The sequence below is a fragment of the Lemur catta genome, chromosome 1, assembly GCF_020740605.2.
Source record: "Lemur catta isolate mLemCat1 chromosome 1, mLemCat1.pri, whole genome shotgun sequence".
NCBI classification, from domain to species: domain Eukaryota; kingdom Metazoa; phylum Chordata; class Mammalia; order Primates; family Lemuridae; genus Lemur; species Lemur catta.
In genome coordinates this window covers 170950628-170975478 of record NC_059128.1, presented here as the reverse complement: position 1 = coordinate 170975478, position 24851 = coordinate 170950628, and the positions used below count along the sequence as shown (strand labels likewise).

Here is a 24851-nt window from a genome sequence, read left to right as displayed (position 1 = left end):
ATTTTAAGTTGTGTTGTTTGGTTTCTTTTTTTTTTTTTTTTTCTGGAGACAGAGTCTCACTCTGTTGCCCAGGCTAGAGTGCCGTGGCATCAGCCTAGCTCACAGCAACCTCAAACTCATGGGCTCAAGCAATCCTACTGCCTCAGCCTCCCGAGTACCTGGGATTATAGGCATGTGCCACCATGCCTGGCTAATTTTTTCTATATATATTTTTAGTTGTCCAGATAATTTCTTTCTATTTTTAGTAGAGACGGGGGTCTCGCTCTTGCTCAGGCTGGTCTTGAACTCCTGACCTTGAGCGATCCACCTGCCTCGGCTTCACAGAGTGCTAGGATTACAGGCGTGAGCCACTGCGCCCGGCCCTGTTTGCTTTCTTACTGTGTTTTGCGAGTTCTTTATATATTCTGAATATGAGTCCTTCATGATCTCCAATAATTTTCTCCTAGCTATGGTTTTTTTCGTTTTCTTAACAGTATTTTTCAAAAATCAGAAGTTCTTATTTTTATGAAGCCCAATTTATTCTTCTATGGATCATACTTTTGGTGTCATATCTAAGAGATCTTTGCCTAACTCAAGACCGTAAAAGTTTTATCCTATGTTTTCCTAGACATTTTAGGTTTTAGGTTTTAGATTTATGTATATTGTTCATTTTGAGTTAGTCTTTTTTTGTATATGGTGTGAGGTATGGCTGAAAGTCTTTTTTTGTTGGCATGTTGATATCCAGTTGTTCTAGCATCATTTATTGCAAAGAGTATCTATTTGCTACTGAATTGCCTTCACACCTTTGAAGGCAATTGAGGTCCCTCTAGATATTTTGGTTACCTGAAGCTAATTATTTGTGAAATTTCTTAGGAAGGTGAAAATCATTTGTCCATATAAATATGGGTCTGTTTCTGGATTCCATTCTGTTGCATTGATCGATTGGTCTATCTCAACATCAAGCCATATTGTCTTGATTACCGTAGCTTTGTAAGTCTTGAAATCATATAGCGTTAGTTCTCTAAATTTGTTGTTCTTTTTCAAAGTTGTTTTGGGTATTCTAAGTTCTTTGCAGTGCGATATGAGTTTTAAAATCAGGAGAGTTTTCTTGAATTACAGTTTTATTATTGGTTCTATTGCTTTACTTTTCTTTTTCAGTTACTACTATTATCTGTATATTTGAGCTTCTTTGCCTATCTTTGATATTTGTCATTTTCTTTCTTGCCCTTTCTTCATTTCTTTTTAATTTTTAAGGTTATTTTCCTTTTAACCTCTTTCTCTTAAGGATTATCTGTATTTATTTACTCATTTTCCTTCTTTAACCTTCATTTCTAAAATAATTATTTTTTAAAAATTACTAATTTCTGGGTTGTATCAGCTCATTTCCAAGTTTTTCTTGTTACTACTTATGTTCTTACATATCTTACAGACTTTTCTCTGTATTTTAGCTTATTTTAAAATAGTGGTTTAGGCTGGGCGGAGGAGTGGCTCTCACCTGCAATCCTAGCACTCTGGGAGGCGGAGGCAGGAGAATTACTTGAGACCAGGAATTCGAGACTAGCCTGAGCAAGAGTGAGACCCTATCTCTACTAAAAATAGAAAAAATTAGCTGGGCAACTAAAAACAGAAACAAAAAATTAGCTGGGTGTGGTGGCAAGCGCCTGTAGTCCCAGCTACTCAGGAGGCTGAGGCAGGAGGATCGCTTGAGTCCAGGAGTTTGAGGTTGTTGTGAGGTAGGATGACGCCACGGCACTCTAGCCCGGGCAACAGAGTGGGATGTTGTCTCAAAAAAAAAAAAAAAAAAAAAAAAACAATTACCTTTCCGTCCTTCTTCCTTCCCTCCTTCTTTAAAAAAATAAAATAAAATAGTGGTTTATAGTTTTGATCTGTTTTGTGGGTATATCTTTCTGGTATGTTTTTGTTGTCTGTAGGGATATTATTCTCTTTTTTTTAATATTAACTTTTGATGGGATTAGATCTCAGTGCTTTTCTTTGCTCATTTTTATGTGAAATTAGTTTTTTTCTTAAGTTTTATAATGGTTTAAAGGTCAAGAGCTTTTCTAACTTCTCAGACTTCCCTCTTCTGTTATTTTTTGTAGTGTTTGAAAATATGGCAGTTTGTTTTCTGAGAGTTCTTGGTTCTATTATCTTTCCTGCTTCGGTCCTCCCTTCTCTCTTGTCCCTATCTTGCTCAATTTTGATTCCATTCCCAGAAGTTTCTTCTCATCACTGGCCCTGTCATGGAACTGTATGTCACTTTTGAGTGTTCACAGAGTTCCAGCATCCTCAGTCATTTTTGTAGCAGGAGAGGGCAAAACCCCTTCCAGTTTCACCTGCTGTTTCATATTAGTGCAGTAATGAATATTAGTGAATACCGATGCACTTGGGAGTTCTCTTATCCTCAGAACTGCGAGATATATGCAGCATTTTTTTTTCTTCCTACACAGATGCTGGTATGCAGTTCTTGTGGCTGTTAGTGGTTTATCCTCACCCGTTTACATTTTTTAGTGTTGGTGGGTAGAACTAGTCACCAACTTTTGATGTAAGTATAGTCAGTCCTTGTTTCTGCCAGTTTCACACCCACAAATTCAACCAACTGCAAATTGAAACCCACAGATAAGGAGGGCTGACTGTACTACACCATTTTATATAAGGGACTTGAGCATCCGCAGATTTTGGTATCTGCAGGAATCCTGAAACCAATCCCCTGTGGATATGGAGGGCCAGCTGTATTGTTTTTGTGTTTGGGGTTTGTTATCTAGTTAGTTCTGTATTTATGTGAGATTCAGAGATTAAAAAACTGTGCTGTGACCATGTCATCTTCCCAGGGTCCTTTAAATAAATCCTTTCTTTATTCTTTTACTTTTAACTGTTTTATATGTTTATATTTTATATGGCTTTTTAATAATTTAGATGTCTTTTTTCAACAGCATATAGCTTGGTTAAAAAAAAATCCAGCTTGACAATCTTTCAATCTTTTTCTTTTAACTGGAGCCATTACATTGAATATAATTAGTGATACAGATTTAAATCTACCATATTACCAAGTACTATGTGCTTTCTCTTTGTTTCAACTCTTTTATTTTGCTCTCCTTTTGTGTTCATTTTTATTCATCATTATGGTTTGTTTTTCTCTTTTACTAGTTAGAACATTACATACCTCGTTCTATTAATATTTTTTAGTGGTTATTCTAGAAATTCTCAAGCACCCCTAACTTATTAATACAAAAGCCTAATGTTAACAGGTACCTCTACCACCCTCCTCCTGGGTTGTAGACACACTTAAAACATTATTACACCATTTACCCTACTCCCAGCTAATATATATATATATATATATATATATATATATATATATTTTTTTTTTTTTTTTTTTTTTTTTTTTTTTTTTTTGAGACAAAGTCTCGCTTTGTTGCCCGGGCTAGAGTGAGTGCCATGGCATCAGCCTAGCTCACAGCAACCTCAAACTCCTGGGCTTAAACGATCCTACTGCCTCAGCCTCCCGAGTAGCTGGGACTACAGGCATGTGCCACCATGCCCGGCTAATTTTTTCTATATATATATTTTTAGTTGTCCAGATCATTTCTTTCTATTTTTAGTAGAGATGGGGTCTCGCTCTTGCTCAGGCTGGTCTTGAACTCCTGACCTCGAGCGATCCACCTGCCTCGGCCTCCCAGAGTGCTAGGATTACAGGCGTGAGCCACTGCGCCCGGCCATTTTTTTTTTTTTTTTTTGAGACAGAGCTTGAGCTAGAGTGGCGTCAGGCTAGCTCACAGCAACCTCAAACTCCTGAGTTCAAGCGATCCTCCTGCCTCAGCCTCCCAAGTAGCTGGGACTACAGGCATACGCCACCATGCCCGGCTAATTTTTCTATATATATATTTTTAGTTGTCCAGCTAATTTCTTCCTATTTTCTTAGTAGAGATGGGGTCTCGCTCTTGCTTAGGCTGGTCTCAAACTCCTGAGCTCAAACGATCCTCCTGCCTCAGCCTCCCAGAGTGCTAGGATTATAGGTGTGAGCCACTGCGCCCGGCCAAAACAAATAGTTCTTTCTCTCTTTCACCATGTTTGTGTGTGTGTGTGTGTGTGTGTGTGTGTGTGTGTGTGTGTGTGTATGTGTATAAAACCCCAGAATGTTTTATTTTCAGAGGAGAACATTATAGGGTTTATTCAAATGATTCTTACAATCAGCTATCTAGTATGTCATGAAGTTGTGACACAGGAATGGCCTAAATTGCCCTGCAAGAGTAGTGGGTTCTTTTAAATATAATTTCCTTTAACTCCTATTGTACTTTTTTCTTTTTTCATTTAGGTGACTCAAATTTTTTTTTATTGCCAATCTCTACTACTTTTGATTCTACAAAAGAAACTATGTTTCCGGCAGCCCCTAAAGCCCAGAAGTCCAATCAATCATCAAACAGACTCATGACTGAAAAACAGGTAAACTTGAAATGTTTTAAGCTGATGTTTCTCAAAATATGTGCCAAAGAATGCTACATCTACAAATGGGAAAATCTAATTTTGGAAGGATTCTTTGGTCAGATAATTTTGGGCAATGGCTGGGTTAAAGACTATTAAATGGTTTCATCACTCTGAGACTTCACAATGTTATCAGTCTCCAAAAGGATAATTTAGTATACAACATTTCCTGCTTATTTAGCAAACTAGATTGATGAACATTTCATTAGACTAGTGTTCTGCAGTACATACTTTGGAAAATGCCCTTCCCAACTGTTTTCAGAATCTGTAAATAGTTACTTTATTCTTTCTCTTAAAATATAACAGGTATCAGGGAATAATATATATAATTTGATCATTCAGAATATGTGACCCTATTATATACGGAACATTTTATTTTTTATGAATTGCAGCAGGTATCCACTTTCTTGAATTCTTTTATGTACTTTTGACTGAATCCAAATTTTACAGAGCAAATCCTTTTAATAAAGGGATTTGTTCTGTGAAGTTTGGATTCAGTCAAGGGGCCACAATTCAGGATCTGGAGGGCCACATGTGGCCTCGAGGCCACAGGTCCCCCCACCCCCAAGGTAAATGAGGGGAAAGTTATGAGAGAGAGGAGAAGTATAGAAAAAAATGAAAGGAGGAAAAAGTCAGCAGTCAAAAAGAAAGATTTATTTGGCCGTGAGTGATTGTGCGATCAAAGAATCATCAGGTGAGCAAGAGTGAGACCCCATCTCTACCAAAAATAGAAAAATTAGCTGGGTGTGATGGCGCACACCTGTGGTCCCAGCTTCTTGGGAAGCTGAGGCAGGAGGATCGCTTGAGCCCAGGTTTGAGGTTGCTGTGAGCTATGATGATGCCACTGCACTCTAGCCCAGGCAACAGAGCAAGACTCTGTCTCCAAAAAAAGAAAAGAATCATCAAGGTTATTTGTTTTTTTATGTTGATAAATTCTTTAATGTCTGAGGGACATTTGGACATGAAGAATAATACTTTTATTTGTACTTTGTCTAAATTATTAATCTTTAAACTATTATATACTATACTACTAATAAACTTATTATACAAATTATATTTTTAAGCATTTAAACATTGAAAATTCACTCAACCTTTTCACAAACATGCTTTAAACACTTAAAAAATATCCAAAGCACTTCACACAGTGATTTTAAAATTGATCATTGTACTTACATTAAAAATGGATTTAAAACTGTTAATGTCATGGATTTAAATGTTATTTTAAAAATAATCTCTATTCTAATCTTTATTTTATGTTCTTTTTTCCTGTTTCTTATTGCTTCCCATTATATTTTTATTCACTTAATCTAGAGAGTTAGGGTTCTCTTTTCAGGTTTAGGATGTAAATACATATTTAGAATTACGGATATAAGACTTGAGAGTGTCCTTCAGGGTGATTCTACTAGAGTGAGTTATCCAAATGGACAGGCTCCTTTTTATAGTTAGACTTTGTCCATTATACAAAGAATTATCTAAAAAATTGGCTCCAACTAGTTAGGTATGTTTTGATTTTTTTGTTACTCTAGTGATTATGAAAGTGACATTTGTTTCTGAGTGGCTCACTTTTTCTTTACTGTTTGATTAATATAACTTAGTTTGCAGCTGTTTTTTCTTGGCAGGGTCTGGTCTAGTTTAATTAGATCTAAAACCTTTGATCTGTTTGGTTCACTGAAATTACAAGGTGGTGGTGGTGCTTTTTGTTTTAATTTGTCCATTAAGGCCCACATAAGTACTCTATATAATGCAATATATGTTTATTTGCATACTTCTGGTCTATTACTCATTTTTCTAGAAAAATTAAATTTGTTTTAATTTTAATTACATATGTATAAAAATTTATATTTTAAAAACCTTTTGGAGAACAGGTTCTATTCTGAAAACACAAGAAATGATATATAAGATGGTATTTCTTCACTTTATTTCTTAAAGTTGATCTTTTTTTCATTCCTTGTAATTGTAGCAAGAAGAAGCAGAATGGGAAAGCATAAATGGGCTGTTGATGATGCATGGCTTAAAACCTTTGTCCCTAGTCAAAAGAACAGATCTTAAAGGTAATTAGATCCTATTCTTGCTCCTTAAGGTAAAAAGCTTCTTTTTCCTTCCAAATTTTTTATCTTCAAATTATTTTACCTTACCTTTATTTTTACTATCTGTATTAAATTTTTTAAAACTATAGATCTAATCATTTTTGACAAACAGTCATCACAGACGATGAGACAGAACTTGAAAATGTTGGTGGAAGAAACATCACGTCAACAGATGATGATACAGGAGCTCATAGAAAATAATCAGCAGCTTAAGTAAGAAAATGGGCAAAGTCTCTTTTGAATTGTTTGTATGCATTCTAAAAATAACTGCCTTGAAAAGAATCTCAAAATTTAATTTTCTATTTTGATTAAATATTAAAGTTTAAAACTATTTTCATAGGTAAATAGGTAAAATTTTAATAGGTAAATCTTTTGGTAATAGTGTAGTCTAGGTGTTTAATGGTACCCTATATTTATTCTATTAGTTTTTATTACAGGTTGAGCATCCCAAATCTGAAAATCCAAAATGTTCCAAAATTCAGATTTTTTGAGCTCCAACATCATGCTCAAAGGAAATAATCACTAGGGTGTTTCACATTTTCAATTTTCAGATTTGGAATGCTTAACTGGTAAGCATGTTGCAAGTATTCCAAAATTTGAAATCCGAAGCACTTCTTTCTGGTCTCAAGTATTTCAGATAATGGTTACTCAGCCTCTAAATTTAAGAATGCAAAGAAATTTTGGAAAGTGTGTTGTTAGATGGGTATGTTTGGCCATTTGATTTATTTTTGATACTAAGAGAAGGAATTGTGTGTCCATTAAATTAGAAATGAACTTCAGCTAGAACAAAGTCGAGCAGCAGATCAGGAACAACGAGCTAATGACTTGGAACAAATCATGGAGAGTGTGAAATCCAAAATTGGTGAATTGGAGGATGAATCCCTAAATAGGGTTTGCCAACAACAGAATAGAATAAAGGATCTTCAAAAGGAGCAGAAAGCTTTACAGGTACTGAGTTATGTATTTTCTTAGATGATGGTTAGTACTAAAATAGCTCATTGTAGTCCCAGGTGACTTCCATGTTGCTTAATTTAGTAGTTCTTACCTTACTTGACCTATTGCTACTGACTTCTTGAAACTTTCTTCACTTGGTTTCCAGAATATTCTATCTCCTTCTTACCTCATTGCAAAAACCCTTGTATTAAAACTTAGGTGTTTATTGTGACTAAAGGAAATCTTTTGTGCTGATAACCAGTGTTTAGTGGTATGAGATATTTCTGATACTTACATTTTATTGTAAATATTAAGTCCTTATTTTAGTGGGTTTTGGTGACATAACACTATATGTACTTATTGCACATATGAGTTCAGGCTGCCTAAAAAAGACCAGTATTCATTAGGTAGGATCTGGAAGTCCCTTCGGTATATGCTGGCAGTGTTGGAAGGATTAGATCGGTTAGTACAAATTCCATGGGGTCAGAGAGGATCAACCAGAGATACTACAGAGCTCTCGTATGAGGACAGGGGCAGTTGCAGTTGGTACTCTGCCCTCATTTATGCTGCCAACTTGCAGGCACAGTTGGAGCTGCTGCTATTGATCATAGCTTCAGAGAAGACACTATCATTATTTGATGGGCAAATCTGTTTGTATTACTCATCAGTCAACAAAATCCTCTGTGATTAGAATGCTGTAATTTTAGCTTGGCTTTGTTAGGTTGCTTTCCTCATCAATAGTATATTTATAAAACCTATCTAAAGGAAGGGAATTTCTAAAATGTTTCTAAATGCAGTGGTTTGACCTTGCTCTTAGATACAGGGTGTGTGGAAATCTGAAGCCCTTCAACTCATTGACTTATTGATGTGAGAAAGCAGCCATCAGGAGCTGTAAAGGTGTTGTAGTGGGGTTTTTGGCTCTGAGAGAGGGTGTTAAGAGCAGGGTAGACCAGTGTTCTTTTTCAGGGGAAGATATCAATTTTTCTTTTCAGAGAGGTTGGTATGTAATAACAAAATTATTAGAAACTTACAAATTTACCACTGTTTTAGGCACTTCAAAGAACAGATGCTTGAGGGTTCATTGATAAGGTTGATTTGAATGGAGTGCTGTGTATTTTCTATCAAATAGGTTCCTCTGTCAGAAATGATTTATGGTGCTATTAGTTCTTTGTTCCAGGTCCCAGAGATTTGTTATGTACCTTATATATTGATACAGAGGAGCTTTCATGCTCCAATCAGCCATAGAAGGGGAAAGACAGAAGTGGAATTGAGGTGTAGATACCTGGTGTTGGGGAAGGCTATCTATGCTAATTTGATCAGCTGAAATTTGTCGTTTTTCTTAAGTCCCTAAAGAGTACTTTATAGAATGTCAACAGAAATGGGCATAGCCAAGGAATTGCTGCCCCTCAGTGTTGCTAGTTTGCTCCATTCCTTTGCATAGTAATCATGCTTTCCATTCCATTATAGGGAAGGAAAAAAATCTTCTTATTTCTACTCTTTTAGATTCTCAGCTGGGGCTCTGTAACAAGAAACAGATTAATAAGAGAAAAACAAACAAGTTTATTAACATGTTTATTTCATATATACATATGGGAGAAGCTCAGGAATGTGGAGCTCAAAGAGATGGCTAGAACTTGGGCTTGTATAGCATCTTAACAACAACAAAAACCAATAAATTTTCAGAGAAGTGGCAAGACAAAGGAAATGGACTTTGAGTTTCTAGGGCAGCAAATTGTGGGAAGGTAAATATAGTGGAAGATAAGGGCTAGTTACTGAAGTTAGTTATGTAGAGTCCTCTGGTGCCATCTGTGGGCTGATAAGGCTCTAAGGTTGTCACCAATTAACTTCTTTACAGATTTATATCCTCCTTTTAGGCTGATAAAGGGAGGGCAGAGGGCTTTTCTTGTGTCTGCTTCTCAATTGCCTTTAGTACAAAATAATCCTTATGCCAAAGTGGCATATTTTGGGGTGGTGAATTCTTCTAATCCTTCACTATACCAATCAGTCTTTGCTTTCTTAGGGAAGATGAAAGTACCCCCGGAGTATAATTATTTCATAGTTTAAGACACATTCTTTATTTTTATTGTACAATTATATCCAATTTTAGAGTGGTTTAGTGCTGCATATTTTGCAGTTGGGAAAAAGGAAATGCTGGTTTTGCATATATGTGGCAAAAAGGGAAATCAGCAAATGTTTGAGCTATATTGAATGTTGGGGAAAAGACAGTTCATGTGGTATGGGCTATTAATATCATTAATATCCTGTCTTTTCACTCAGCATAATTATTTCAAGATTCATCCATGTGGCTGTATGTATCAATAGTTTATTCCTTTTTATTGCTGATAAATAGTCCATTGTGTGGATATACTACAGTTTGTTCATTCACTTGTTGATAGATATTTGTTTCCAGTTTCTGGCTGTTACAAAGAAGGCTCATGTAAACATTTATGTTCAAATATTTGTGTGAACATACGCTTTCAGTTCTCGTGGTTAGATACCTAGAATTGAAATTGCTAAGTCATGATAAGTATACATTTAACTTTTTGAGAAACTACCAAAGTTTTTCAAAGTGACTGTATCCTTTCACATTCCCAGGAGAGTATGAGAGTTCTAGTTTCTTCATATCCTCATCAACACTTGGTATTGGTCACCTTCATTTTGATGAATATTTTCACTGGATATAGAATTATAAGTTGGTAGTTATTTTCTTTCAGCATTTGAAAATATAATTCCCTTGTCTCTTGGATTCCATTGTTTCTGCTGAGAATTCAGTTGTCATTCTATTTGTGCCTCCTTTGAAGGCAATCTTTTTCTTTGGCTGCCTTAATATTTTTCTCCTTGCTTTTGTTTTAAAACCATTTTACTTTGTGCCTAGGCAAGTTTTCTTTTGATTTATCTTCTTGGATTTTGTAGCATTTCTTCAATCTGTGGCCTCATGTCTAGCATCAGCTTTGGCAAATTCTTAGCCATTATGTCTTCAAATATTGCTTCTGTCCCATTTTTTTCTTTTCAGTTTTTCCAGGACTCCAATTCTGTTAGTATTTATCATTGAATCCCTTATGTCTTTTATGTTTTTTCTTTGTTTATTTTCATCCTTTTGTCTTTGTCACTTTATTCTGGATAATTTCTTTCAGTTATTGTATTTTAGTTTGAGAATTTCTTTTTTTTCTTTTCTTTTTTTTTTTTTTTGAGACAGAGTCTCACACTGTCAATGCTGGCTAGAGTGCAATGCCAGTGACATAGCTCACTGCAACCTCGAAATCCTGGGCTCAAGCAATCCTCCTGCCTCAGCCTCCTGTGTAGCTGGGATTACAGGTGCACACCACCACACCAGGCAAATTTTTTCTATTTTTTGTAGAGACGGGGTCTCGCTCTTGCACAGGCTGGTCTAGAACTCGTGACCACAAGTGATCCTCCTGCCTTGGCCTCCCAGAGTGTTAGGATTATAGGCATGAGCCACCACACCCAGCCAGTTTTAGAATTTCTGTTTTACTCTTGCTTTGGTTTCCAGTTTTCTCCTGGAATTCTGTTTTTTATCTCTTTGAACATATTACGTTTATTTATTTTACTTTTTTTTTTTTTTTTAAGACAGTCTCACTCTTTTGCCCAGGCTAGAGTGCCATGGTGTCAGCCTAGCTCACAGCAACCTCAAACTCCTGGGCTCAAGCAATCCTCCTGCCTCAGCCTCCCAAGTAGCTGGGACTACAGGCATGTGCCACCATGCCCGGCTAAGTTTTTCTATATATATTTTTAGTTGTCCATATAATTTCTTTCCATTTTAGTAGAGACGGGGTCTCACTGTTGCTCAGGCTGGTCTTGAACTCCTGACCTCAAGCAATCCACCCACCTCGGCCTCCCAGAGTGCTAGGATTACAGGAGTGAGCCACCGCACTGGGCCCTGTTTATTTATTTTAAAATCTCTGGTTTGGAACAAGGAGATGGTGGTTGCGCAACATTCTGAATGTCCTAAATGCCACTGAATTGTTCACTTTAAATTGGTTAATTTTATGTCATGTGAATTTCACCCCAACCAAAAAAATATCTGTATCTGATTCTCTTGTTTCTCAAGGTTTCCATTCATATTGTCTTGACTATTAGTGTGCCTGGTTATTTTTTATTGTGGTCTCAGCTTTGTGTAGAAACCATTGTAGAATAAATTGAGGCCTACGGTGATGTTACTTTACCCTAGAGATAATTATGTTGCTTTTGGTAGACATTTAGGTGCACTAGTACGCTGGGATCATCTTAATCCAATTTAAGAGATTCTGATGATTTGACGTTATATGACGTCCCACAGAGAGTTGGTTTATATCCAGGAAATATTCTCTCGCCTTCAATTTTTTGGAATAGTTTGAGTAGAATTGGTATTAGTTCTTCTTTAAATGTTTGGTAGAATTCAGCAATGAACCCATCAGGTCCTGGTTTTTTCTCTGATGGGAGACTTCATTACTGCTGCAGTCTCATTTCTCATTGGTCTGTTCAGATTTTCTGTTTCTTCGTGTCTCTGTCTTGGTACTTGTATTTATGCAGGAATTCATCCATTTCTTCTAGATTTTTCCAACTTATTTGTGTATAGTTTGTAATAGTCTCTATTGGTTCATTGTATTTTTGTAGTATCAGTTGTTTCCTCTTTCATTTCTGATTTATTTTATTTGGGCCTTCTCTCTCTATTTTTAGTTAGTCTAGCTAAAGGGCTGTCAATTTTTTTATCTTTTAAAAAAACCAACTTTTTATTTGTTAATTTTTTTAACATTTTTTGTCTCAATTTTGTTTTGCTCTGATCTTTTTAGTTTGTTTCCTTCCACTAATTTTGGGTTTGATTTGTTCTTTTCTAATTCTTTGAGGTCAGTCATTTATTTGAAATGTTGGTACTACTTTTTTGATGTAGGTGTTTTTTGCTTAGTATAAATTCTCCCTTAGTATTCTCCATTAGTATGCCTTTTCTGTATCCCATAGATTTTGCTATGTTGCGTTTCCATTTTCATTTGTTTAAAGAAATTTTTAAATTTCTTTCTTAGCTTCTTTATTGACCCATTGATCATTTAGGAGCATGTCTAATTTCCATGTGTTTGTGTAGTTTCCAAGGTTTTTCATGTTACTGATTTCTAGTTTTATTCCATTGTGGTCAGAAAAGATACTTGATATGATTTTGACTCTTTTGAATTTGTTGAGACTTGTTTTGTGGCTAAGATATGTTCTATGCTGGAGAATGTTTCATGTGCTGATGAGAAAAATGTGTATTCTGCAGCAGTTGGGTGAAATGTTCTATAAATGTTATGTCCATTAGGTCAAGTGTGTAGTTTGATGTTTCTTTGTTGATTTTCTTTTGGGATGATCTGTTCATTGCTGAGAGTAGAATTTTGAAGTCCACTGCTATTAATGTATTGCAGTCTATGTCTCCCTTTATATCTATTAATGTTTGATATGTTTATAAATGTTTCAGTGTTGAGTGCATATATATTTATAATTATTATATCATCTGGAAAAATTGACCCCTTCATCATTATATAGTGACTTTGTCTCTTTTTATAGTCTTTGACTTGTAGTCTATTTTTATCTGATATATTATAGCTACTCCTGCTCTTTTTTGGTTTCCATTTCCATGGAATATCTTTCTCTACTCCTTTATTTTTCAGTCTGTATGTGTCTTTATAGGTGAATTAAGTTTCTTATAAACAGTGTATAGTTGGATCTTGTTTATTTTTTTCTTTTTCCATTCAGCCACTCTATGTCTTTTTTTTTTTTATTTCAGCATATTGTGGGGGTACAAAGTTTAGGTTATGTATATTCCACTCTATGTCTTTTAAGTGGAGAATTTAGTCCATTTACTTATATGTAAGTATTACTTAATGTTAGTATTGTTAGGTAAGGACTTACTTCTGCCATTTTGATACTTGTTTTTGGTTGATTTGTAACTCCTCTCTTCCTTTCTTCCTTTCTCACTGTTTTCCTTTGTGGTTAAGTGATTTTCTTCCTGTTTGGTTAAGTGTTTTAATTCATTGCTTATTGTTTTTTACTGTATCTATGATAAGTTTTTGCTTTGTGGTTACCATGAAGCTTACAAAAAACATCTTGTAGATATAACAAGTTATTTTAAACAAATAAAAGCTTATTTTTGATCACAAAGAAAAGCATAGAAATAAAGAACAGAAGAACTAAAAAAATGCTATACTTTAACTCCACCCACACACACACATTTTAACTCATCTCAACTTACATCTTTTTATATTGCCTGTCTCTTAGCAGATTGTTCTAGCTATTATAATTTTTGATAGATTTGTCTCTTGGGCTTTATACTAGAGTTATGAGTGGATTTCACACTGCAGTTACAGTATTCAAGTATGCTAGGTTTGTCTGTGCACTTAATTTTAGCACTGTGGTTTATACCTTCAAATGCATTGTGGTTTTTTTTGTTTTGTTTTGCATGTAGTGTCCTTTATTTCAGATTGAAGGACTCCCTGTAGCATTTATTGTAAGACAGGTCTAGTGGTGATAAATTCCTTTAGCTTTTGTTTGTCTGAAAGACTTTATCTGCCCTTCGTGTTTGAAGGATAGCTTTGCTGGGTACAATATTCTTGATTGGCAGGTTTAGGTGGTTTTTTTCTTTCAACACTTTGCATGTGTTGTCATACTCTATCCTGGCCTGTATGGTTTTTGCTGAGAAGTCTGTTGCCAGAAGAATTAGAACTTCTGTATAGGTTGTTTGTTTCTTTTCTTTTTCTGCTTTTAGGATCCTCTCTTTATCTTTCACCTTTCAGAGTTTGGTTATTATATGCCTCGGGGTGGTCTCATTTTGGTTGAATCTGTTTGGTGTTCCCTGACCCTCCTGTATCTGGATATTCATAGTCTTTCTCTAGGTTTGGATAATTTTCCATTACTATTTCTTTGAATAATCTTTCTACCCCTTGCTCTTTCTCAACTCCCCGTTGAAGGCCAATGGTTCTTAGATTTGTTCTTTTGAGGAAATTTCAATATCTTGTTAGGTGTTCTTTGTTCCTTTTCATTCTTTTTTCTTTTTCTCTTTTGACTATGTGTATTTACAAATAGCCTATCTTAGTACTCACTGATTTTTTTCCTCTGCTTGATCCATTCCACTGTTAAGAGCCTCTAATACATTTTTCAGTTCAGAAACTATCTATCTTGGTTCAGGATTTTTAATTTTTTTTTTTAGCATTGCAAACTCTTTGTTAAGTTTCTCTGATAAATTTCCAAATTTATTTTCTGTGTTATCTTGGGTTTCACTGAGTTTCCTTAAATCTGCTAATTTGGGTAGTGCACAGTGGCTCACACCTATAATTCCAGCACTTTGGGAGGCCAAGATGGGAAGATCACTTGAGTCCAGGAGTTCAAGACCAGTCTGGACAACATGGCAAGATTCTGTCTCTACAAACAAATAAATTAACAAAATTTTTTATGATCCTGCTATTTTGAATTCTTGATCTGAGCACCCACTTGTCACCATTCTGTTAGGGTCAGTCACTGGCTCCTTTGTAGGGAAGATCATGGTTCCCTGGTTGCTATTGTTTCTTGTGCGCCTATGTTTTTGTATTGAAGGGTTTGTTATTTATTTCCATCTTCACTGTCTGGCTTGTTTTGTTTTTTCTTGGATATGTTTGTTAAGAGGTTCTTTTGCAATTTACCTGTTGAATTTCCTTTATGCTAGGTCACTGCCTCCTTTTTTACACTAGGTGGCAGCTTAAGCCTCGGTTTGCCTCAGCTCTCACAAATGTTCAGAGTGCTGCCTGTCCCATAAGGGGGAGGTCCCAAAAGAGATAGATACCCTGACTGTGGGAAAAGGCTGGCTAGGGGTTCTTGCCCAGGGGGCCCACAGAGCATGCTTTCTTCAGTGTGGTGCTGTTGAACAGTCACTGTGATTTAGCATCTTTGGCTGAGATAAAGAGCAGAGTTTTGCAGGCTGGGGTTGCTATTCCCACTTCTACCCTTTGTCTCTGGCTGCCCTCAGGGGTTTTTCTCCTTACAGGCACTTGCGTTACTGTCTGTGTGTTGAGGCAGGAACAGTTTTCCTGCAAGGGAACCCAAAATGGTTGGGTAGCTGGCTATCCATCTTGATCTCACTTTTTCCAATGTAGAAACCGTGAGTCCAGGGAAAATTCTCACTATGCAGTGCCTTGCTGATTAGGGGAGGGTGTTGCAGATATAGAAGTTTGATTTTCTTAAAAAACTCTGCTCAGAGTTTTTTCACTTTTCTGTGGCCCCAGGGATTGTCTCATCCTCAGATTTGTGCTCTGGGATATTGTTGGCAATAATTTTGGCACTGGATGTTTGTTTTTAGTTTTCTATGGAAGGAAGTGAAGCTAGATTATTTCTACTCTGTCATTTTGGTGACATCACTCTCCCTGATTATTTCTTTTTCCTTTTTTTAAGAAAACAAAATTCATTTTGGAATGTATTTAAATTGGGTAGGATGAATATGACTATATACTTTTCTTTTTTTATTTCAAAATATTAAGGGGATACAAATGTTTTTGGTTACATGGATTGCTTTTATAATGCTTGAGTTGCAGCTATAAGTGTGCCCATCACCCAAATAGTGTCCATTGTACCTATTAGGTAGGCTTTTGCCCATCCCCACTTCCCCTCCCCCCCTTGCTTCCTGATTTTTTCTTTATGATAACTTCTGGGTTATGGACTTACTCTGAGTCTTCCTCGTTGCATGAATGCCTAAACTGACTATACCATTTGTGATCCTGAATTATCATTGATCACTTAAGAACCTTAATTTTAATTCCTAGTTCATTTTAACGTTCTTAATATTGGTTCCTTCTTGATTATTATTTTCATCTAAACCTAAACATAACCAATATTATGAATATTCTTGAGTTTCTTATTAAGAAATTTTGAATACATACAATTATAAGCTATAGTTTCCCCATTTTACAGCTATTTTACTTGTTATATTTTTAGGTTTGTGACATATTAAAGTTCTTAGAGCTTACACCCATTTAAAAACAACCACAATACCGAAATTCTTGAATGAAACAGCTCAGTAGAAACTATAAAAATGCCTTTATGTATAGTATCATTAGGACAGCATGTCCTAGATGTACATATCATAATTATGTTTTAAAAAATTTATTACAGGCAAAATGCCAGCATTACAAGAAAAAACGAATGGAGCAACAAGAAAATATTGCTTCTTTGCAAGAGCATGTCTATAGATTAAAAAAGGAGGAAGAAGAGCGCATTGTCACTCAAAACAGAGTGTTTGCCTATCTCTGCAAAAGAGTTCCTCATACCGTCTTGGATAGACAGTAATATTTACTACATAAATTGATATATAGTTAGAGTCATCTTTTTTTTTTTTAACTTATTTTATCTTGGGGTGGTTATACCTCTTATAAACTCTCTCTCTTCTGCTTTTCTTCCCCTGCTCATCCTGTATGTTTTTTTTGCCTTAGAGCTCTTTTGAAGAATAGAATCAGACATTTGCTAAAAATAACACTAAACATTTAAAATTAACTCAAATTCAAAATTAATTACAACATTTCTCAAAAGAACTCTGATTCCTGTTAGTGAAGAATGGTATTTAGATACCACTGTATGAGTGTTGAAGTTGCTTTTTTTCATTTTGTTGTTATTGATTTTTAGGACTTTCAGTGGAAAGAAGTAGGAACTATATATTTCTGGGGAAAAACAAATTATTGATTTTTTTTCTAGCTTAAGTTAACATAGTATTTTTATTAAGCTCTTTGATATTAGTTTTGTAACTCTTTCAAATGTAACACTAAAAAATTATTATTCCTAAGAAAAATATCATTTACTTATTTGCTTTATCCTATAATACATAAAAATAGTTTCAAAAGAATAATACCAGAATTTCTAACAATAAGTGTACTGAATGAAATTTAAATTTCTTTGCAATTCTCTTTGATGTTCATATACTCCAGTATGGTTGCAGTCAAAATGTGGTTTTTCTAAAATACCTTGAAAAACTTATTTTCTCTGTATGTTTATGTCACCAAATTAAGAAGCAGTTAGATTTGTTTCGATTTCTTTTCAATTTTTAGGGGTTGCTTTTTTAAATTTATTTTTTAGTATGGAATTCATATTCATAATTACATAATTTCAAAGTCAAAGCTATAATTATTTATATTCAGAGAAGTTGTGTTTACCTCCCCATAAGTAACTGATTTTAAATGTTTAATGTTACGTTTAGCAATACAAACGGTATGGATATTATCTTCATATTCCCCCTTCATGTATAAAAGGTCACACCTTGTTTTGTTCACTTAGCAGTATAAACTGATTGCATTTTAAAGTTTTATGTGTTTACTGTAGTAGGATTGGGAATCTTTGCTATTTCTATTTTACTATAAAAATAAATGAGGTAAGATATGAAGTAAAAACAAGTTAAAACTATAAATTGTTTTGATATTTAAGAGATAACATACATATAATACACATGGACATATATATGATTTTAATCCTTTTGAGGGAAAAGTGAGGACAAATACATTAATTCATAATAACATAAAAAATGTAGAGATAGGTGTGAATAAATAGGAAAGAAAAATAGAGGCAAGGAAGAACAAAGAAGGAGAGAAGCAGTGAGAGAAAGACAGTTACAATGGGAAGAAGAGTGTAGTGAGAGAAACGGAGGTAAATGAAGAAAACAAAAAACAGCCAGTGTAAGTGAGGGAGAGGGTAAGAGAAATATTAAGAGAACTTGCTATGTTTCAGATGAAGTCAAGGTAATTCAGGTATGAATTTTTCCAATGGGCCAGAGTCTATCCATTCTATTTGATTTTTAATAATGCAGAATTTCAGTTTGAGATACTGAAATAAAAATTGTGAATTAACCCTATTAGAAATACATGAGTTATAGCTACTACAACTTGTCAAAAGTTACACAGGTGCTGGGCTAAGTAATACAGGGCATACACACACATGAGTAAAGCCATGATCCTGCATTTAGTAACCTGAATAGTAGTAGTAGTCTAGTCAGGTAGATAGACACATACTCAGGTAGATAAAGTATAAGGCAGATAGTGGTATGTACTCTAATGGTGGAGCAGATAGGATACTTGGTGTTACATAAGGAGAAATAAGTGAAAGGTGGGCGTCTTAATGAAGGAGGTAACTTTTCAGCTAGACTGTTAGGAACTATAGAATTTTAATAGGCAGAGGTAAAGAGAAAGGATGTCTCAAATATGGTATCAGGAAAAGTGAATGTGTTTGGGAATGGCAAGTAGTCTGAAAGGTCTGGGAACATAATAAAGTACATGTGAGATGATGAGAAGAGTCTTAGGAGACAATGTGGAAGATGTGCTGGAACTTTGAGGGACTTAAATTTCTGGCTGAAGAGTTTGGGTTCTACTTTCCATGTAGCAGGAAAAATACCCCTAGGATTTCTGAGCAAGGAAATTAAACCCAGAGACAGAAAGACAAGTTAGTAATTGGTTGCAATAGTCTAGGTAAGGACTAATGAAGTCCTGAGCTAGTACCAAAAGAAAGGGAGAGATACTGTAGAGATGGATAGGGATTGTCCAGACTGATTGGTGGCTGTAGATGTTGAAAGGAGAGGAGGAGTCAAAGATAGCTAATTTTTAGGCTCAGTTTGAAGGAATGGGGAAGGAAGATGATGAATTCATTTTTACACATATGCTTAGGTACCTTTGGTGACCTGTGTAGAGATATCAGGCCTGTTGTTAGAAGGACCAAACTCCACAGAACTTCCAAATTTCATATAGAGAAAGAATAGGCAAGTGTTGTGTTTGGGTATTGTGATAATCAAGGAACAAGTGTTTCAAGAAGAGGGTGGTTGGAAGTCTTATGTGCTTCCTTATTGTTTTACTTGCTTACCTTCCTGCTATCTTATTTGGCCAGAATCCCCAGTACTTGACACAGAGTAAGTCCTCCCTAAAAGTTTATTGAAGGTAGTTGGTAACAATCACTCAGAATGAATGAAGTTTGCTATGAAGGAAAAGATTAGACATAAAATGGTAGCAGAAGTAGGTGGTGAGAGGGTTTGTGTAGGATACAAAGAAAATTAAACCATATTTGCAGGATAATGTGAAAGTCAGTGTATGTTGAGATGGGGAAAGGTTGAAGAGAAGGAAAGAGTAATCCAGAAAGTTATGATGTTATTATAAAAGCACAATTGGCTGAATTAGGTCTGAGAAAGGGGATGGGTTGGTAATATTAGGTCATTAAATAGGAAATATCTGATTTCAAATCAAAAGTGTAGGTTATTATATCTCAAACAAGAAGCAGTAGAATCAATCAAAGTATGCACCTAAACTATCCTATCGACACAGTTTTGCCATCTTAATGGTAGCTTGTTTATGCCAGCAGCAAAGAAGCCTGGAAAACAAGTGGCAATGAAATCGCAAAAGGCGTTTTCCACACCTTGTTGCGAATTGAATATTTTTCCTTGCAAGAAGTGGTCCAAACCCTGGAAGAAGTGGTAGTCATTTGGTGCAAGGTCTGGTGAATATGGTAGATGACAGAGAGTTTCCAAGGCCAGCTTTGTAGTTTAAGTGGCGTTTGTGCAACATGTGGTCAAGCATTGTCTTACAAGAGGATTGACTGTGTCTATTGACCAATCTTGGCTGCTTAATTGCAAGCATCCTCATCATTTCATCCAACTGCTTGCAGTAGACATCTGCTGTAATTGATTGACCAGGGTTCATGAAGCTGTAGTGGATAATACTAGCACTGGACCACCAAACAGACAACATTAGTTTTTTTGAGGAATATTCGGTTTTGGACTATGTTTCGGCCCTTCATCTTTATCCAACCATTGTGCTGAACGCCTGTGATTGTCAAAAAGAATCCATTTTTCATCACACATAACAATTCAATGTAGAAATGGCTTGCCTTTATCTCCTAACAGCAAAAACAGGCAAACTTCGAGGTGATTTCTCTTATGCTCGTTTAATTCATGGGAACCCATCTATCCAGCTTCTTGACCTTGCCAATTTATTTCAAATGGTCCAATATTGTTGGAATAGTAATGTCAAACTTTGCTGCTAATTCATGTGTAGGTTGAGATGGATTCACTCAGGTTGCCCATGTGGTTTATTTTCAAGATTAAAATCACCAGAAGGAACTTCTCAAACCATCGATGTACCATGCATTCATCAGCCACATCCTTCCCAAACACTTGGCTGACATTTCAAGCTATCTGCCATGCATTGGTTCCGTGATTGAACTCATATTTGAAAATAACACAAATGTTTGACTTATCCATGGTTTCGCAAAATTTGCTCTAAAAAATTTTGGAAAGATAATCACAAGCCAAAACGCGTGTTTGCAAGACTGAGGATGTAGCTTTTTCCATAGTATGGATGTGCCATTATTTATTTAACTTTTCCCCTGTTTAAGGACAGTTAAATTGTTTCTGGTTTTTCACTCTTATAAATAATGGTGTGGTGAACAACTTTGTTCATCATGTTGAGTTGCATCCTTTGGCAAATATTTCTGTGGGAGATGTTGCTAGAGGTAGAGCTGTTAGGAGAATATATATTTAGTATGTTGAGATACAATGTTTGTGGTTAGTTAAAAATCTATACTTTGAAATTAATATATAAAATATATGACTTAGTGTATAATATTTGCTTCTGGTAATCACTTAAATTTTTTTAAGCCTGCCAGATAATCTGTACTTACTTTTATCACTGTAATTTGAAATTATGTAGAGACACTAATAGATGCTCTAATACTTCATTTTGAAAATAATTCAATATATTCTGTTTTCTAGGTTGCTTTGCTTGATTGATTACTATGAATCTAAAATTAGAAAAATCCATAAACAAAGGTATAAATAATCCTATATTACAATTTTTAAAGTTATTATCCACCTGTAATCCTAGCTCTCTAGGAGGCTGAGGCAGGAGGATCTCTTGAGTTCAGAAGTTCAAGACCAGTCTGAGCCCTAAGCAAGAACGAGACCCTGTTTCTACTAGAAATAGAAAAAAATTATCTGGGCGTGGTGGCACATACCTGTAGTCCCAGCTACTCAAGAGGCTGAGGCAGGAGGATCGCCTAAGCCCAGGAGTTTGAAGTTGTTGTGAGCCAGGCTGACGCCATGGCACTCTAGCCCAGGCAACAGAACAAGACTCTGTCTGAAAAAAAAAAAAAGTTATTATTTAATAATTATATTAGAAGTTTTTATAGCCTTTTGAAACTAAGTATGTTTTGGAAATCTACCTAATATTTTACCAGGAAGGTCTTTTTTATAAAGATCTTGAAGACTATATTTTAGTACTTACATTAAAATGTCTTTTTATATTAAATATGTATATTTAATAATCGCCAAAGTATTGGTCACAGCAGAAAGGGTATTTCCTTTTATTTTGTAGAAGTATTATAATTTGTTCTACTGACGTCATCTACCCACTGCATATTGATAGTTAATATATCCACAAAGTGCATAGAATTAGATCTGTTGCCTACCAAAGTACACCCAAATTAGCACGCAGATTTATGAGATGAAGATAAAAGGTCAGTGAAAAATCAAGCATATGTGTTAAAACACTTCTCACCTCTGAATAAAGATATAAGGATAGAGTATTAAAAATATTATAATCTCATTGATAATTTTTATGTTGATTAATATATGAAGCACATATAATCTAAAATGCTTTAATATGAGGTCACTAAAACATAGCTAATCTGTCTTATTAGTTGTAGATGGAACAGTTCTTTCAATAAATATTTATGTGAGCCCCTATTCTGTGCCATGTTCTGTTTCAGGTAGTTAGGATTCTGTAATAAACAAAGCAGATAAATTCCCCGCTTTCATGAAGCATGTGTGCTCGTATTCTTGCCTAAGGATAATGACTAGTGGCAGAGCTGTGCTGGTTGCGGATTCCTTCTAGTACTTTGGGGACTCAAAAAAAAAAAAAAAGGCTGGGCACCGCTGGCTCACACCTGTAATCCTAGCACTCTGGGAGGCGGAGATGGGAGGATTGCTTGAGGTCAAGAGTTCGAGATCAGCCTAAGCAAGAGCGAGACCCCATCTCAAAAAAAAAAAAAAAAGTGGAGGGTGGAAAGGAGAAGAAAGGGAAGGAGGAAGGAAGGGAAGAAAAGAAAATGCTTTTTAATGATAAAAGCAACTCCTTACGTCATTCTATTCATATAGCAGCATTATATCAAGTAACTTCAGGGACCTTCTGACTTCCAAATGAAACTGTTTTAGATGGTAGACATGGAGCTAGATAGGTTCTATAGAGACAGGACATTTTGGACATGGTCCTTAACCTTCCAGGAGTTACAGTCTAATAAGGGTGATAAAATGTAAACACAATAATTAGGAAAAATAATATGAGACTTAAACACTAAAACCCAGTGTCAATAAAAATAAAATGTTTTAAAAGGAAAAAACCGTGTTATAATTGAGTAATTACTAAAAATTGTACAGACAGTAAGTACTATAGGAATTTAGCAGGAGCCAAGTCAGTTTTGGATGGAGTGACCAGGGAAGTCTTTATAAAGCAGATGTAGATTGTGCTCGAGCTTAAAGGAAAGGTAAAATTTGGAAAAGCACAAAGAAAGAAAAATAAAGCCATCTTAGACTGCTTGGATGCTATGTGCAAAATGTATATAGATATAAAAGTATGAGACTTGCTAGGTGCAGTGGCACATGCCTATAATCCCAGCCACTTGGGAGGTTGTGGTGGGAGGATCTCTTGAGCCCAGGAGTTCAAGGCCAGCTTGGGCAACATAGCAAGACACTGTCTCTTAAAAAAAAAAAAAAATGGGTAAGACATTTTTTTATGACAGTAATTAGTTAAGCCAATCTGCCTGGAGTTCAAGGGATTTGTTGGTGTGTTCATCAGTAGGGTGGGTAACCTATGGAAAGCAGTCATTTAAAGTGCCTGGCAAGAGTAGGCTGTAAATTAACAAGGAGACATCAGTTGCCTCCAAAAGAAGTAAAGCACTGCTTCCTTAAATACAGAAAAACAGGTTGGTGGGGTTATAGTTACCTGTATTGTTAATAATAAGCTTTCTCAAGAGAAACAAAACCAAAAGGACATGTATGTTTATAGAGAGAGATTTAAGGAATTGACTCACAATTATGGGGCTGGAAAATTCAAAATTTGAGGGGCAGGCTGGCAGTATGGAGACCCAAGGAAGAGTTGATGTTTTCAGTCTTAAAGCTGAAGGCAGTCTAGAGGCAGAATTCCTCAGGGAATCTTAGTGTTTGCTATTGAGGCCTTCAGCTGATTGGATAAGGCCCACCCACATTATGACAGGTAATCTGCTTTACTCAAAGTCTACTGATTTAAATGTTAATCATACTTAAAAATACTTTATAGCAACATCTAGACAGGGTGTCTGATCAAACAGCTGGATACTGTATCCTAGCCAATTTGACACGTAAAATTAACCATGACAGTATGTAAGAGTAAAGAGAAGGAAAATGAAAAATTTCATGGCTTGACAGGTTGTAAACTCTTACTCTTTCAGAGTGAGGAAAACAGTGGAAATGATGAAGCAGGTTAGTGGGGGACTACAGGAAATTTGAGAGTTGTGCCCCATCTGTCTTAAAGAGGGCAGTTACTACAGAGCTCTAGCCAGTTGATGCCATGCAGGAATGTGAGCCCGGTGTGTCTAGATCAGCTGACTTCAAGAGAAGTCAAAAGGTTGGATTTATAAATGAAATCAGGTTTTTAATGTTCACAATTAATTCAGTGTTTTAAAAAAAAATCTTACATGATCCAAACTGAATATGAGTTGTAACTTTTGGTCTGTCTTTAGATACTATATGTACTAATAATATTAGGTAGTAGTGTTCTAATACCATTCTCTATGAGAACAAGTAGGAAATTTGGATTAATTTTAATTCGTGTTTAGGTTATTAAACCCTCATTAGATTGGTTAATTTTTGTTAGATTTTTTTCTTTGAAGATAGCTTTTTCATAAGACATATACTGCATGTATATGTTCATAGGCAATATAAAGAAGATGACAGTCAGTCAGAAGAAGAAAAAGACTACAGAAATCTGGATGCCTCACCAACTTATAAAGGCCTTCTAATGGTATGGGGGCTGCATCACCAATAAATGCTTTTTAATGAAGTAAAATCATCTCCCAGGAAAGTTAATTATTTTTCTGTGAAATGTGTTACAGTCATTACAGAATCAACTGAAGGAATCAAATTCTAAGATCGATGCACTTTTAAGTGAAAAACTGAACCTCCAAAAAGATTTGGAAACCAGGTGAGAGAAATTTATGTAATTTTGCTTTATTCTTTAAAAAGGAAAACATACTGGAATTTAGAATATTAAATGAACCATTCTAGCCCCTTTAAAACTAATCTTGGATACCTCATACTCTTACACTCATGTTAGTTGTCTCTCATGAGAAGTGATGGAAAGAACAGGAGCACATGAGTAGGCAAGGGAA

General features: G+C 35.4%; 1 protein-coding gene across 4 annotated transcripts in view; it reads left to right on the top strand.

Annotated features, from left to right (window-relative positions):
- The window catches only part of CEP70 (centrosomal protein 70), a 60400-nt gene that overhangs the window by 8178 nt on the left and 27371 nt on the right, over positions 1 to 24851 (top strand). For 3 of the 4 annotated variants that reach the window (XM_045539211.1, XM_045539212.1, XM_045539209.1), the window contains exons 3-10: positions 4292 to 4419; positions 6419 to 6509; positions 6635 to 6758; positions 7313 to 7493; positions 16581 to 16750; positions 21202 to 21258; positions 24397 to 24484; positions 24576 to 24664. In XM_045539211.1, the coding sequence (XP_045395167.1) occupies positions 4351 to 4419; positions 6419 to 6509; positions 6635 to 6758; positions 7313 to 7493; positions 16581 to 16750; positions 21202 to 21258; positions 24397 to 24484; positions 24576 to 24664 (869 nt within the window). In that variant the 5' untranslated portion in view covers positions 4292 to 4350. The remainder of the gene's footprint in view (positions 1 to 4291; positions 4420 to 6418; positions 6510 to 6634; positions 6759 to 7312; positions 7494 to 16580; positions 16751 to 21201; positions 21259 to 24396; positions 24485 to 24575; positions 24665 to 24851) is intronic. The other variant, XM_045539213.1, reaches the window with a different exon arrangement.